Source organism: Neoarius graeffei, chromosome 2, assembly GCF_027579695.1.
Source record: "Neoarius graeffei isolate fNeoGra1 chromosome 2, fNeoGra1.pri, whole genome shotgun sequence".
NCBI classification, from domain to species: Eukaryota; Metazoa; Chordata; class Actinopteri; order Siluriformes; family Ariidae; genus Neoarius; species Neoarius graeffei.
The window spans coordinates 114,366,375-114,382,765 of NC_083570.1; the positions used below are offsets into that span (position 1 = coordinate 114,366,375).

At 43.0% G+C, this 16,391-nt stretch overlaps 1 protein-coding gene across 1 annotated transcript; it reads left to right on the top strand.

Moving 5' to 3' along the window:
• Window positions 1-1,938: 1,938 nt before the first annotated feature.
• Window positions 1,939-10,213, top strand: LOC132870723 (CMP-N-acetylneuraminate-beta-galactosamide-alpha-2,3-sialyltransferase 2-like). The gene is made up of 5 exons (XM_060904520.1): window positions 1,939-2,129; window positions 3,355-3,534; window positions 3,645-3,690; window positions 5,466-5,534; window positions 10,082-10,213. The coding sequence occupies exons 1-5, from the start codon at window positions 1,960-1,962 to the stop codon at window positions 10,211-10,213; spliced, it is 597 nt and encodes a 198-aa protein (XP_060760503.1). The 5' UTR covers window positions 1,939-1,959.
• Window positions 10,214-16,391: the final 6,178 nt, after the last annotated feature.

A 16,391-nucleotide genomic window follows, 5' to 3' on the forward strand; every position in this document is an offset into this window, starting at 1 on the left:
CATCGCTCCTGTGGAGGGCGGCCCCATGTGGACAGTTGGGGTCACGCCTGGAGGACTCTCTGGACTCGTGTGGTGGTGCTTTTGTGGCTGGGGACTGCAGTTGACTTGCTGACTTTAGGACTGCAGTTGACTTGCTGACTTTGGGACTGTGGTTGTCGTGAACGGTTTTGCACTCGGGTTTCCATCGGTGGGGGGTTTATAGCATCAACGAAGCTGACTTTATGTTAGGACTGTTAATGTTATAGTCATGTTGTCTGTTGTTGCCCAAATGAAGATGGGTTCCCTTTTCAGTTTGAGTCCTCTCGAGGTTTCTTCATGTCATCTGACGGAGTTTTTCCTTGCCACTGTTGCCACAGGCTTGCTCATTGGGGATAGATTAGGGATAAAATTAGCTCATATTTTAAGTCGTTCAAATTCTGTAAAGCTGCTTTGTGACAATGTTTATTGTTAAAAGCTCTATACAAATAAACTTGACTTGACTTGACTTGATCTACAGTATTGTTCAAAAATGAAGTCCAAACTAGACCTTTCTACAGAGGTTTAGTGTGTATATAAAGCAGTGTATTTTAACATTTGTGGATGTTACTGGAACAGTCCCTGAGAGTGAACACTAAAGCGCAGTCAGGCGGGTAGTGATGGTGAACTCAGTGGTTTTCTTTTTTTTTTTAATATGAAGAATAGCTTTTCAGCTTGCACTTATGTGTCACTTTGCACCGGTTTCGTAGAACAACCACACACACATGCTCCGGTCGGTAGATAAACACACCAGCTCTACGCTCTCTCCCTGTTTATCAGCTATCTGCCATTACTGCACACACACACACACACACACACACACACACACACACACACACACACACACAGAGAGCATCATTTTATGACAGGCAGTGTATTTTAATATTTAAAGCACTGTATTTTAATATTTGTGGATGTTACTGCAACAGTTTCTGAGAGTGGGTGGAACGCTGAAGCGCAGACAGGCAGGTAGTGATGTGAACTCAGTGTTTTTATTTTATTTGAAGAATAACTTTTCAGGGCGGCATGGTGGTGTAGTGGTTAGCGCTGTCGCCTCACAGCAAGAAGGTCCAGGTTCGAGCCCCGTGGCTGGCGAGGGCCTTTCTGTGCGGAGTTTGCATGTTCTCCCTGTGTCCGCGTGGGTTTCCTCCGGGTGCTCCAGTTTCCCCCACAGTCCAAAGACATGCAGGTTAGGTTAACTGGTGACTCTAAATTGACCGTAGGTGTGAATGTGAGTGTGAATGGTTGTCTGTGTCTATGTGTCAGCCCTGTGATGACATGGCGACTTGTCCAGGGTGTACCCCGCCTTTCGCCCGTAGTCAGCTGGGATAGGCTCCAGCTTGCCTGCGACCCTGGAGAACAGGATAAAGCGGCTAGAGATAATGAGATGAGATGAGATGAATAACTTTACAGCTTGCACTTCTGTGTCACTTTGCACTGGTTTTGTAGAACAACCACACATACATGCTCCGGGCGGTAGATAAACACCAGCTCTACGCTCTCTCCCTGTTTATCAGCTATCTGCCATTACTGCACACACACACACACACACACACACACACACACACAGAGCATCATTTAATGACAGGTGTGATCACTTTGCCACTCACCTTCCCTGGCCTCGCCCTCCATTCACAATCCGACGCTTGACCATGCCCCGCTGCCACAATTATGCATACATATTTTATATCATATTAAAATACAATTAATTCATTCAAAGAAAACAAACTTGAAATTATCATTTTCTTTTCTTTTTTCTTAACTATAACTCTGTTTACAAGATGACAAAAAACAAAAGGAACTTATTTGCTATTCTAAGTGAAATATTGCATTGTTCTCGAATTCTACTGCAATACAGAGGGTTAAATGAGGTTGCTATATCCATGAAAATATTAAACAGTACACTCTTTTATATTTTGTCAGAAGCTACAACCATACCATAAAATGAAATACAGAGATGTTGTGCAGCCTCTATTCTTACACTTCCCTGATAAGGAGCACTACAATGATGCTGGTCCTGACCGCTGCAGAACCTGTGCTGTGGTGGGCAACTCAGACAACCTGATCGGATCCCATTATGGTCACCTAATAGATTCTCATGACTTCATTATCAGGTGCTCGTCAATTCAAGTCAATTTTATGCTCTATATGAACAGCTGATAACTTCAGCTAAATAGACTTCATGCTCAAACTATAATGAATTTCCTGGTTACACAGTTGTACTTAGTGACTCTATAGGATGCAGTTATAGATGCAAGTTATTTATAATCATGCTATCTTATCACCCAGATGAGGATGGGCTCCCTTTTGAGTCTGGTTCCTCTCAAGGTTTCTTCCTCATGTCGTGTGAAAGAGTGTTTCCTTGGCACTGTTGCCTCAGGCTTGCTCATCAGGGATAAATACATTTATTAGGGATAAAATTAGCTCATATGTTTAAATTCTTTAATTTTCTTTAAAGCTGCTTTTTGACAATGTCTGTTGTTAAAAGCGCTATACAAATAAAGTTGACATGAATTGACTTCTATTTGTATAGCGCTTTTAATGATAGACATTGTTGCAAAATGGCTTTACAGAAAGTTATAACTTCTCAATATAAAATTTAAAATATGAATTCATGAATTTATCCTGAATCAGCAAACCTGAAATGATGGTGACAAGGAAAAACTCCTTGAAATTACATGAGAAAGAAACTGTAAGAGGAACCAGACTCAAAGAGGAACCCATCCTTATCTGGGTAATAATGGATAGCTTGATTATAAATAAGTCACTTCTGTAACTGTGTCCTATATGGTCAAAATGTGAAATTGTGTCACCAGGAAATTCATTAGTTTTAACATGAAGTCTATTTTGTTGAAGTTATCAGCTGTTCAGTGATGGATACTTGAGTGCAAGACTGTTCATGACTAATGCAGTCATTACTTCTATCCCTGCTGAAGCATTCACTATTTGAGGTACCAACAAATACCGTTTGATCTAAGAACTTACAATGATTACCTACCTACTCACAACTCCTACCTACCTAAGTACCCACCCACATGATCTACCTATTTATGCATCCAAAAAACTCACCCACTGATTGCTTTACCTTTCGACCGAACTATCTACCCAATGCAGTTCCCTGCTTTCCTATCTACCTATTCTATCTGCCAACCCACTCACTGATTTACCCAACCACCTACCCTACAAATTACATCCCCACCCAACGAAAGTACCTATCAACCCAACCTTCTTATGCAGGCTACCTGCTTTGTCATTATATCTACTTTGATAAACAGAAAGACCATTAGTTTTTGTACATACAGATGTAAAACCTTGACAAAGTGTTATACTGTGACATAGGATGAATCACGGTCCCACTATAGGCTATGAGAGGGATGTTAGTTTGAAGACCATGCGCCAAGCCATGTACCCTGAGAGTGCTATGCACTTGGACAACTCCACCCATCTGGTGCTGCTGCCATTTAAAGTTTTGGACATGGAGTGGCTCATTAGTATCTTCACCACGAAACACATTACATGGTGAGGGCACACACCTGCTGTGAAGTGAAACTGATCTGTACATCATACTACACAAGCAGTACAGGAGGTTCTTGTTTAGATGTGGTGTCTTTTTTTGTTTTGTTTTTTAGCACATATACAAAGGTTAAATGTACAATACAAGCAAACAAAGACAAGGTGAGTAAACATGTTTAATACAGTGTCTTGAAAAAGTATTCATCCCCCTTGGTGTTTGTCCTGTTTTGTCGCATTACAAGCTGGAATTAAAATGGATTTTTTGGGGGGTTAGCACCATTTGATTTACACAACATGCCTACCACTTTAAATGTGCTATTTATTTATTTATTAATTTTTTATTTTTTTGTTTTTGTGATACAAACAATAATTAAGATGAAAAAACAGAAATCTGGAGTGCGCATAGGTATTCACCCCCTTTCGTATGAACCCCCTAAATAAGAGCTGGTCCAACCAATTAACTTCATAATTCACATAATGAGTTGATTAAGATCCACCTGTGTGCAATCAAAGTGGCACATGATCTGTCACATGATGTCTGTATAAATCAACCTATTCTGGAAGGACCCTGACTCAGCAACACGACTAAGCAACTAACATGAAAACCAAAAAGCCTCTAAACAGGCCAGAGACAAAGTTGTGGAGAAGTATAGATCAGGGTTAGGTTATAAAAAATATCCCAAACTTTGAATATCCCAGGGAGCGCCATTAAATCCATTACAGCAAAATGGAAATAATATGGCACCACTACAAACCTGACAAGAGAAGGTCGGTCACCAAAACTCTCAGACTGGGCAAGGAGGGCATTAATCAGAGATGCAACAAAGACACCAAAGACAACACTGAAAGAGCTGCAAAGATCCACGGCAGAGATGGGAGTATCTGTCCATAGGACCACTTTAAGCCGTACACTCCACAGAGTGGGGCTTTATGGAAAAGTGGCCAGAAAAAGCTATTGCTTAAAGAAAAAAAAATAAGAAAGCATGTTTGGAGTTTGCCCAACAGCATGTGGCAGACTTCCCAAACACATGGAAGAAGATTCTCTGGTCAGATGAGACAAACATTGATCTTTTTGGCCATCATGGGAAACACCATGTGTGGCACAAACCCAACAACCTGAAAACACCATTCCTACAGTGAAGCATGGTGGTGGCAGCATCATGCTGTGGAAATATTTTTCATCTGCAGGGACAGGAAAGCTGGTCAGGACTGAAGGAAAGATGAATGGCACTAAATACAGGGCAATTCTGGAGGAAAACCTGTCTGAGTTGGCCAGAGGTTTGAGACTAGGACAAAGGTTCATATTCCAGCAGGACAATGACCCTAAACATACTGCTAAAGCTATATTGAAGTGGTTTAAAGGGAAACAGTTAAATGTCTTGGAATGGCCTAATCAAAGCCCAGACCTCAATCCAATTGGGAATCTGTGGCATAACTTGAAGATTACTGTACACCAACGCAACCCATCTAACTTGAAGGAGTTGGAGGAGTTTTGCCTTGAGGAATGGGCAAAAATCCCAGTGGCTAGATGTGCTAAGCTAATAGACATTACCCCAAGAGACTTGCAGCTGTAATTGCAGCAAAAGGTGGCTCTACAAAGTATTGACTTTGGGGGGTGGATAACTATGGACACTCCAGATGTTTGTTTTTTCATCTTAATCATTGTTCATGTCACAATAAAAAAATGCACCTTTAAAGTGGTAGGCATGTTCTGTAAATCAAATGGTGCTAACCCCCCAAAAATCCATTTTAATTCCAACTTGTAATGCAACAAAACAGGACAAACACGAAGGGGGATGAATACTTTTGCAAGACACTCTGATGACCCCATTAATTCTCTTCACATTAAGAAATGACAACTGATTCCTTAAATGTTTAGAGCTACCCAACCCAGGCTAAATGTCATGCTACGCAGCATAATTAAATACTGGGACAAGCTTATGATTATCTGGCCTGGGGTTACTTTGAAACTCACACTCATCTTGGCCCTGCATATTTGTGACCAGGTAAAACCACCACTTTACCATAGTTGTTCTGCACATTTGCCAGAGTGTCTTCATGAGAGATCCCTGGACACCAAATGCTGTTATATTTCATTTTCAAAAATAAAAAAATGAATACAGAAAAATGTTTACAAGCCATATTGGAAATTGATAGAATGCTTTGTCAAAAAGTGCTGACTAGGAGTGGGGTATAAATGAGTCAGGAAAATGGGGCAACACGGTGATACTAGCAAGAATGCAATGTTCTTCCAAAATGGGTTGAAAATACAAGATGGACTGATGAAGAATTCTTTCAAAACATCTACAGCAACATTAAAAGAGCTGCAGGAATATCTGGCAAGTACTGGTCACTCCCTGCATGTGACAACAATCCCTCATATTCTTCATATCTGGGTGAAAGAACAGTGTGGCAAAAAAGAAGCCATTACTCACATTAAAAAAAAAAAAAAAAAAAAAAAATATATATATATATATATATATATATATATATATACAAATTCAAGCCCACACAAATCACCATGTGCCACGTATCATGCATCATGGTCTGCTGATATCAAGGTAGAACTATATGGGAATAATTCGAAAAGATACTCTATTTTTGGCTTAAAAGCATGGCAGCTTTTTACCCAAAGGACACCATACTTCCTGTGAAGCATGGTGGTGGCAGCATCATGCTACAGAGCTGCTTCTCTTCCGTGACCAGAGTTCTAGTCAAGATTGAGGAATCATGCATGGCTCCAAATGCCAAACTATTTCAGCATAAATGCTTTCAAAAACGAAACACTGATCCAAGTAAAATAAATGAATGAATGACTTCAGAAGAAAAAGATGGTCCATTCAGAGCCCAGAGTTAAATCCATTTGAAAACATGGGTGTCAGTAGGAGCATGGAAACCAACAGTGCTAACCAAACTACAAACATGGCCGCCAAAGACTACAATGACCACAACCATTAAGTTTGGAGGGAGTACCCATCTACCAGATAAATTGACTGCTCGACTCCAGACGCAGAAAAGGTCAGATTGAATATCTGGCAGATTGGGAAGGCTATGGGCCTGAAGAGAGAAGCTAGGTATGTGCTAAGGATGCCCCTGATGAAACAGGAGTTCCATGCTCAAAATCCCAACAAACCCACATCTAAGGGCAGAGGGCGTCCCAAGAAAAGTATAGCTCCTCGGGGAGGGTTCTGTCAGTAGGAGCGCTGAAATCAACAGCGCTAACCAAACTACAAACATGGCCACCAAAGACTACAATGACCAAGATCCACAGCACCCCCTGTCACCAGAGTACTGAACTCAACTGTTTGTCATCAGGTCAATTACCACCACGCTACTTAAAGTGCATATCACGGGTAAATTCAGGAGCAAGATCAATGTAATTCTCTTATTTTATATTAAACTTTGGTCAAATATCTGTCACATTTTGCATTTTGTGCATTTTTTTTACCTTGCGCAATACCAGAAAAATTCAGTTGAAATCAAGCCATTTGAGGCGAATTGGTCCGCCTCAAAAAAAACTTGGCATTTGGATTTCCCGGGAAACATTGATTTTTGTGATGTCGAGTGCACGACGCCTCCCTCTGAATCCTATGTCAGCGCTGGTTTGTTTATGAGAAAACGACCTGGTGGTTTTCTGCAAATTTCTTCAATGTTATCACATAATAATTAAAATGGTTAACATATGTATCATAGGAGGGTGTAGCAACACCAATCTTGATGGGATTAGTACTCATTGTTTTCAAAAAGGCCGGATAATGAGAGAGAAATGGGAGCACTTGGTCTACGGTACATAGGCTGTGCACTGAAACTGTGCAAGCTCTCGCAGCCTGCTGGCACTTCCGCAGGTAACATCACGAATCTGGCTCCAGACTCCCTTGGGATTTTTCCAGACGCATTTTTTGTTATTTTATTTTTTTTCTGCTGTAGACAGATGGCCTTGTGCAAAATTACCCTTCTGGATGAGTGTGTAAAGGGACATACTTTCATATAAAAAAAATGAAATTGGTCCAGAATATGCACTTTAAGCCCCTCTCAAACTCTGCCTCATTGCGAAGTATCATTCTGCTTTTCCAGTCCATACCAAGCCTTTGTATTCTCTGCCTGATCTCTCGTTATTTTAACTCTCGCTATCCTCCTCACATTTCTTCTTCCTGGTTTTGTCTACGTTATTCCATCTGCTGATCGACCGACCCTTGCCCACCAACTGACTCCAATTTCTCCTTTTCGATTTGGCTCTATGCTGTTTGTTCATCACTTCTTCCTGCAATTACATCTGTAAGTGCCTGCACTCTGACAATGGGGAAAAACTTGAAGAGGGCTGTACAATGGAGATCCCCTTGCAATTTGATAGATCTTGAACATTTTTGCAAGGAAGAGTGGAATAAAATTGCAGAATCAATATGGGCTACAGTGTAGACTTTTACCTCAATGCACTTACTATGGTATTACAAGCAAAATGTCCTTTATAAAGTATTATTTAAGGGGCCTATCAGAGTAAACCACAGAACCGAGTGGAATGCTGACTAGTGCATCTCAAACAATTAGAATATCATAAAGTTCAATAGGGCGGCATAGTGGTGTAGTGGTTAGCGCTGTTGCCTCGCAGCAAGAAGGTCCGGGTTCAAGCCCCATGGCCGATGAGGGCCTTTCTGTGTGGAGTTTGCATGTCCTTGTGGGTTTCCCCCACAGTCCAAAGACATGCAGGTTAGGTTAACTGGTGACTCTAAAATTGAGCGTAGGTGTGAATGTGGATGTGAATGGTTGTCTGTGTCTATGTGTCAGCCCTGTTATGACCTGGCGACTTGTCCAGGGTGTACCCTGCCTTTCGCCTGTAGTCAGCTGGGATAGGCTCCAGCTTGCCTGCGACCCTGTAGAAGGATAAAGTGGCTAGAGATAATGAGATGAGATAAAGTTCAATATTTTCCATCAGTTATTTAAAAAAAAATGAACATTTAATATATTCAAGACTCATTGCACAATTGCACAAATTTAAAATGTTTCAATCTTTTTTCTATTTTAATTTTTGATAATTATGTTCTACAGTGCAAAAAATAAAATTTAAAATCTCAAAATATGAGTATTTCATTTCAAATTTGAGTAAAACAGAAGAAATACTATGCATCTCTTGATCTAGTTCAGTCCACACAACCGCAATTATTGGGAGGACTGCTGATTTGACAGTTGTCCAGAAGACAATCATCAACACCCTCCACAAAGAGGGTAAGCCACAGAAGGTGGCTGGAAAGGCTGGTTGAAAAAGGTGCACAAGCAACAGGGATGACCACAGCCTTGAGAGGATTGTCAAGAAAAGTCAATTCAAGAACTTTGTAGAACTTCACAAGGAGTGGACTGAGGCTGATGTCAGTGCATCAAGAGCCACCACACACAGACTTCTTCAGGAAAGGGGCTACAACTGTCACATTTCTAAGATCAAGCCACTCCTGAACCAGAGACAATGTCAGAAACATCTTTCCTGGGCTAAGTAGAGAAAGAACTGGATTGTTGCTCAGTGGTACAAAGTCCTCTTTTCAGATGAAAATAAAATTTAAATTCCATTGGCAATCAAGGTCCCAGAGTCTGGAGGAAGAGTGGCGAGGTACAGAATCCAATTTTTTTGAAGTCCATTGTGAACTTTCCACAGTCTGTGATGATTTGGGGTCCCATATCATCTGCTGGTGCTGGTCCACTGGGTTTTCTCAAGTCCAAAGTCAATGCAGCCATCTACCAGGAGATTTTAGAGCACTTCATGTTTCATGCTGAAAAGCTTTATGGAGATGCTGATTTCCTTTTCCAGCAGGACTTAGCATCTGCCCACAGTGCCAAAATTCCTACCAAATGGTTTGCTGACCATGAAATTACTATGCTTGATTGGCTAGCCAACTCGCCTGACCTGAACCCCAGAGAGAATCTCTGGGCTATTGTCAAGCGGAAGATGAGAAACACCCGACCCCAAAATACAGATGAGCTGAAGGCCATGATCAAAGCAACCTGGGCTTCAATAACACCTCAGCAGTGCCACAGGCTGATCACCTCCATGCCACACTGCATTGATGCAGTAATTCATGGTAAAGGAGCCCCAGTCAAGTACTGACTGTGAAAGTGAACATATTTTTCAGAAATTGGATATTTCTGTGTTGGAAAATCTTTTTTCATTGAACTTCAGAAATATTCTAATAATTTGAGACACTGAATTTCTGATTTTAATGAGCTATAATCCATAATCATCAAAATTAAAACAAAAAAGCTTGAAATATTTCACTTTATGTGTAATGAACATAGAATGTATGAAAGTTTATCTTTTTCAATTAAATTATGAAAAAAAGAACTTTTTCATGATATTCTAATTGTTTGTTTGAGATGCACTAGTAATGGACATTGCAGAGGAGAGAACCTGGCCAGGAAGTCCAAACAGACAATAACCTGAGCTCAGAATCAAAGCTGGGACAATGGAGCTGTGAGGCAGCAATACTAACTGCTGCACCACCATGCCACCCTCTTTAGTATGTTTTGAAATCATGGGTTTTAAATCAATAATTGTCTTTTTCTGTCACAGGTGAATGTTTTTGGATTTGGGGCAAGGACTGATGGAATATGGTACCATTACTATGATAAAGCATATCGTCAAAGTATGAACTCAACCGCACACAGAGGGGGTGCTGAATACAACTTCATGCTGGAACTTTAAAAGAGAAATAAAATTAAAATGTATAAAGGATGGCAACATGAGACATACCAAAACGTGTCACTTTAGATGGTTAAAGATTTCAAGAGACAGATCCCTCTAAGGTTCTAACCTTTAACCCTCATTGCATGGATGTGGCACTGACTCAGACCAATTCCTTAGATTTAATAGCAACACAACTGTAATGCTTTGCCAGTTTTCCCAATCAGTTGTCAGCAACAATAAAGTGCCTGCTTCAGCTAAACATAAAATACAGAAAAGAGGGAACATTTCATCTGGTGCTCCCAAGTTACCTTTTTCCTGCTCGTTTGTTTGTTGTTTTTGATTTTATAATAATAATAATAAGTTAAATTTAGGGCGGCACGGTGGTGTAGTGGTTAGCGCTGTCGCCTCACAGCAAGAAGGTCCGGGTTCGAGCCCCGTGGCCGGCGAGGGCCTTTCTGTGTGGAGTTTGCATGTTCTCCCCTTGTCCATGTGGGTTTCCTCTGGGTGCTCCAGTTTCCCCCACAGTCCAAAGACATGCAGGTTAGGTTAACTGGTGACTCTAAACTGACCGTAGGTGTGAATGTGAGTGTGAATGGTTGTCTGTGTCTATGTGTCAGCCCTGTGATGACCTGGCGACTTGTCCAGGGTGTACCCCGCCTTTCGCCCGTAGTCAGCTAGGATAGGCTCCAGCTTGCCTGCGACCCTGTAGAAGGATAAAGCGGCTAGAGATAATGAGATGAGAAGTTAAATTTATATAGTGCCTTTCAAAAAACCCAAGGACGCTTTACAATTATAAACAAGGAAAGAAAAACTAAATAAATAAAAAATAATACAAAAATAAATAAATAAAAAGTCCACCAAGTAGCGGTCAGGATGTAATTCCTGTGGTGTAGCAGCCACAGTCCCACCAAAAGGCGCACAAAAACAAGTCCCACATCTCCAGCACCGCCGCCGTGACGCCGCCAGCAACATCGCTCGGAACACCACACCATGGATCCACAAAGCGAGCAGAGAAGCTCCGACATGCAGAGCGCTGGTGTGTCCCAAACCGCCTGCACAGCCGCTGCGACACCACTGAGCAACATTGCTGGGAACATCATGCCAAGCGTTAAAGCACAGAGCGCTGGACAACCACGATGTAAAATGAGCAGCGAGCTCACTGCAGTCCATAGCTGGGAGCGCAGGCATCGCCCACGGTGAACAAAGGCCTGGAGGGAACTGACGCCCAAATTAGGTCCGGAACTACACCACCACTGGTGGACAAAACACTCAAACAAACATCAAACTGCACAAACACAGAAAAAAAAATAGAAAAAGAAATATAATAAAAAAGCTCTGGTGAGAAGCGGCAGCCAGAACGCGCACAACGTACTCTCAACCGGAAACAGTTTTGTTTCATTCAAAATAAATCAAAGTTTGACATGAAATACTGTACACTGTATATAGGTACAGATAATATATAAATGCTATTTGTACTGTAGGTATACATTTACTGTTGTTATGCACAATTTCTAGAATATTTTATGCATTTAAACAGTGTCTTTGATCCTAGAGTTGGGGGTGGGGGAGTATCATATGCCCTAGCAGGACCTAGGTATTTGTAATACTTAATTCATCTCATCTCATCTCATCTCATTATCTCTAGCAGCTTTATCCTGTTCTACAGGATCGCAGGCAAGCTAGAGCCTATCCCAACTAAATTGGGGGTCCACAAAAGGTTTTCTCACTGAGAAATAGCAGTAACTGGAGGACTGTATACATCCCAATAACATGTAGCAAGCAACAGGTTCATCATTGAAATATCTAGTGATTTTTAAGACAGAAGATACGGGTAACTCTCCACACTGTCTAATTCCTCATTAATGCTCCTCAGTAAACATTTGAATGTCTTTGAGTCTCATTTTTCTTACTTCCTCTTCCTGTTTCCTTCCTCCAAGATGGCAGCAATTTTGTCTTGTCCTATGTTTTTGGTCATTGTTTGATGTTGTTTTTTTTTTTGTTTGTTTATTTTTGATTTTTTTTAATCTTTCAATTTTTCACTTTTAAAGGATCTTTTATTGAGTCTGGAGTTCATGGAATGGAATATAAACCCATTTTGTCGAAGTTTATATCTGATTTCCTGGGATTTTTTTTTTAATTCTGAATTGCTTGTGCTGCTCATGGTCTGTACTGTTTGAGCCAGCTTGGACTCAACTCTCAGGGAATAACCACCTTCTGCAGAGACAGTAATTATAATTAGAATTGGCTTGGGTGAACCATGCTGTGTTGGTGGGTGAGTGGAAATCTGGTGACAATTTCTGAAACTGTAAAGCAGGCCTTTTGTGTTGCTGGTAACTATTGCTCCTGCTGCTATCAGTTATAGCTTCAGCTTTCACCAAAACTATAGCTTTGGCCTTCATTGCTAATTACAACCAACTACAGCTTCAGTCTTCACTGCTAACCACCACCACTATAGTCTTGGCCTTCACCATCAGCTACAGCATCAGCCTTCATTGCTAAGCATCACTAATCTAAAGCCTCACTCACAACCCGCCGTACAGACTGCTATGGGTGGTCTACAGTAAAAAAATTTAGCAAAACTGTGCTTGAGACTTGCACGACACTTGCGTGTGTTCAGCACCATAGAAGGTCGCAGACTGCCATGGGGAGACTTTTGGTCGTTCACATGCAAATTCTATGGGTCTTGTGATAAATCAAGAACACATACATTACATACGGAACCCATACTCCTTTTGTATGCCTGAACCAAGTCAGCAGCATGGCTAGTAGGGGCTTTTTGTGATGACAGTAAGATGCATGAGTGACGCACAGTCATTGTACGAGTGACGTGCCTCAGAAGTATTACACATGTATTCCACACTTGCTATTTGTGTGGCCCGCAAGACAGACTACATCTCACTTTCTACCCCTACAGTATGTGTGGTGTGCACGCAGCACACGCAACCTGCACGCAGCGCATGCGAACTGCATGCAGCGCATGTGACCCACATGTGACACGAGGGGCAAGATTCTTGGTATATATATTGGGGAGGAACCAAGGAACCGATCATGTAGTGTGTAGCATTGTAGAAGGGAAGAAGACCACCTTGTTTGCTGTTTTCATTTGAGTATATGTTAATTTACCATGCAAACATCAAATAATAAAACATGATTATAAGTGAATAATGCATTTTATTACTGTAGAAATTCGGACGGGTGGGTGGAGCACAGAAGGACGGCAGGCCAGAACTGAGTTCTAAAAAACCTCTTTACTGTCACTTTTCAGTGATTTTTACACTCTCCCAGCCACACACACACAGGTCATCCGGTTGGGGAGAGAGCTCTCTTCCTCTGCTCTCTCTCTCCTTATATATGGCGCGGTCACTGGGGAAGACACACAAACACACATTAACTGACATCAGGTGTAGTGATTCTGCCACTTACCTTCCCTGACTCCGCCCTCCGGTCACAGACCGATGCTTGACCACGCCCCCACTGCCATATACCCCCACCGCCCGACTCAGGCCGGGCAGCGGTTTGGCCTGCAGCCGACCCCCCCCCCCCCCCCCCCCCCCAACAGGAGAGGAAATCTGCCACGACCATCTGCGTCCGCGGCCTGTGGATCACCTTGAAGTTAAAGTGCTGGAGTGCCAGATACCAATGGGTGATCCGCACATTGGCATCCTTCATGCGGTGGAGCCACTGGAGGGGTGCATGGACCGAACAGAGGGTGAAAGGGCACCCCAGAAGGTAGTTGTGGAGGGCAAGGACCACCCACATGATGGCCAAGCACTCTTTCTCTATTGTGCTGCAGATCCCCTCATGCACCGACAGCTTTCTGCTGATGTACAGCACGGGGCGATCCTCCCCCTCCTGGGACAGAACAGCCCCCAGCCCTCCATCCGACGCGTCCGTCTGCAACATAAAGGGGAGAGAAAAGTCAGAGGAGTGTAACAGTGGCCCCCCACACAGTGCAGCCTTCACCTCAGAGAAAGCCCGCTGGCATTGCTCCGTCCACTGGACCGGATCTGGTGCCCCCTATTAAGTGAGATTAGTCAGCGGGCTGGTGATGTCCAAATAATTAGGTATGAACCTACGATAGTAGCCAGCCAGCCCCAGGAACTGTCTCACCCCCTTTTTGGTCTTGGGCCTCGGGCAGGCCGCAATGGCTGCTGTCTTATTAATTTGGGGACGCACCTACCCATTGCCCAAGTGGAAGCCCAGATACCGTACTTCCACCCACCCAATCGCACACTTCTTCGGGTTGGCCATGAGACCCACTCGCCTCAGCGACCCAAGACCGGCCCTCGGGTGTTGTAGATGCCGCGGCCAGTCGTTACTATAGATTATAATATCGTCTAAGTATGCGGCCGCATAGGTGGCATGGGGGCGGAGAACCCTGTCCATAAGCCGCTGGAACGTAGCGGGTGCCCCTAACAGCCCAAAAGGAAGTTTGAAAAATTGGTGTAAGCCAAACAGTGTGGAAAAGGCCGTTTTTTTCCTGGGATAGTGGCGTCAAGGGGATCTGCCAATATCCCTTTGTTAAATCCAGTGTCGAATAAAAGTGAGCCATGCCTAGTCAATCCAGCAACTCGTCAATATGAAGCATTAGATACACATCGAATTTAGACACCGCGTTGACTTTTCTATAGTCCACACAGAACCGGACCGACCCGTCGGCCTTGGGAACCAAGACCACCAGGCTGCTCCAGTCACTGTGGGACTCCTCAACGATGCCCATTTCGAGCATGGCCTCGAGTTCTTCCCGAACCACTTTTTTCTTGTGTTCGGGTAGCCTGTAAGGGCGGCTGCGCACTACCACCCCTGGGGGCATCTCAATGTGGTGTTCTATGAGGCGGGTGCGGCCGGGTAGGGGCGAGAACAGGTCCAAAAATTCGGTCTGCAACTGGGCAACCTCTGTGAGTTGGGTCGGAGAGAGGTGGTCTCCACAGGGGACCGGAGAGGTACAGTAAGCGATGTCAATGTCTCTTTTTGAACCTCCGGCCCCAGCTTCAATTTCTCCGGAACCAACGACACCAACGCCATGGGGACCTCCTCATTCCAGAGTTTGAGCAGATTGAGGTGGTAAATCTGTAGCACCCCACCCCTGTCAATTCGCCTCACCTCAGAATCAACGTCCCCGACTTGCCGTGTGACCTCAAAGGGTCCTTGCCACTTGGCGACCAATTTGGAGCTTGACATGGGCAACAGTACGAGTACTTTATCTCCTGGTGTGAACTCCCGAAGGCACGTACCCCTGTTGTACAGGCGGGTTTGCCGTTCTTGGGCCTGCCGCAAATTCTCCTGGGTTAGGTGCGAGAGTGTGTGGAGTTTTGCGTGCAGGTCAATAACGTATTGGATTTCATTTTTGCTCGGTGAAATTCCCTCCTCCCAATTTTCCCGCAGTACAACCCCGATTCCAAAAAAGTTGGGACAAAGTACAAATTATAAATAAAAACAGGATGCAATGATGTGGAAGTTTCAAAATTCCATATTTTATTCAGAATAGAACATAGATGACATATCAAATGTTTAAACTGAGAAAATGTATTAAAGAGAAAAATTAGGTGATTTTAAATTTCATGACAACAACACATCTCAAAAAAGTTGGGACAAGGCCATGTTTACCACTGTGAGACATCCCCTTTTCTCTTTACAACAGTCTGTAAACATCTGGGGACTGAGGGGACAAGTTGCTCAAGTTTAGGGATAGGAATGTTAACCCATTCTTGTCTAATGTAGGATTCTAGTTGCTCAACTGTCTTAGGTCTTTTTTGTCATATCTTCCGTTTTATGATGCGCCAAATGTTTTCTATGGGTGAAAGATCTGGACTGCAGGCTGGCCAGTTCAGTACCCGGACCCTTCTTCTATGCAGCCATGATGCTGTAATTGATGCAGTATGTGGTTTGGCATTGTCATGTTGGAAAATGCAAGGTCTTCTGAACTGAGCGCTGATAACAACTTGGGTCATTCTTCCCCTCTTTAGTCCGAATGACACGGCATCCCTGATTTCCATAAAGAACTTCAAATTTTGATTCGTCTGACCACAGAACAGTTTTCCACTTTGCCACAGTCCATTTTAAATAAGCCTTGGCCCAGAAAAGACATCTGCGCTTCTGAATCACGTTTAGATATGGCTTCTTCTTTGAACTATAGAGTTTTAGCTAGCAATGGCGGATGGCACGGTGAATTGTCTTCACAGATAATGTTCTCTGG

Excerpts from the sequence above, each read along its gene's own strand:
- LOC132870723 (XM_060904520.1), top strand. The coding sequence starts at position 1,960 with ATGAAATACAGAGATGTTGTGCAGCCTCTATTCTTACACTTCCCTGAT. Across the intron at positions 3,691-5,465 it reads TACAAGCAAACAAAGACAAG|CTTATGATTATCTGGCCTGG; the intron begins GTGAGTAAACAT and ends TACTGGGACAAG. Across the intron at positions 5,535-10,081 it reads CCCTGCATATTTGTGACCAG|GTGAATGTTTTTGGATTTGG; the intron begins GTAAAACCACCA and ends TTTCTGTCACAG.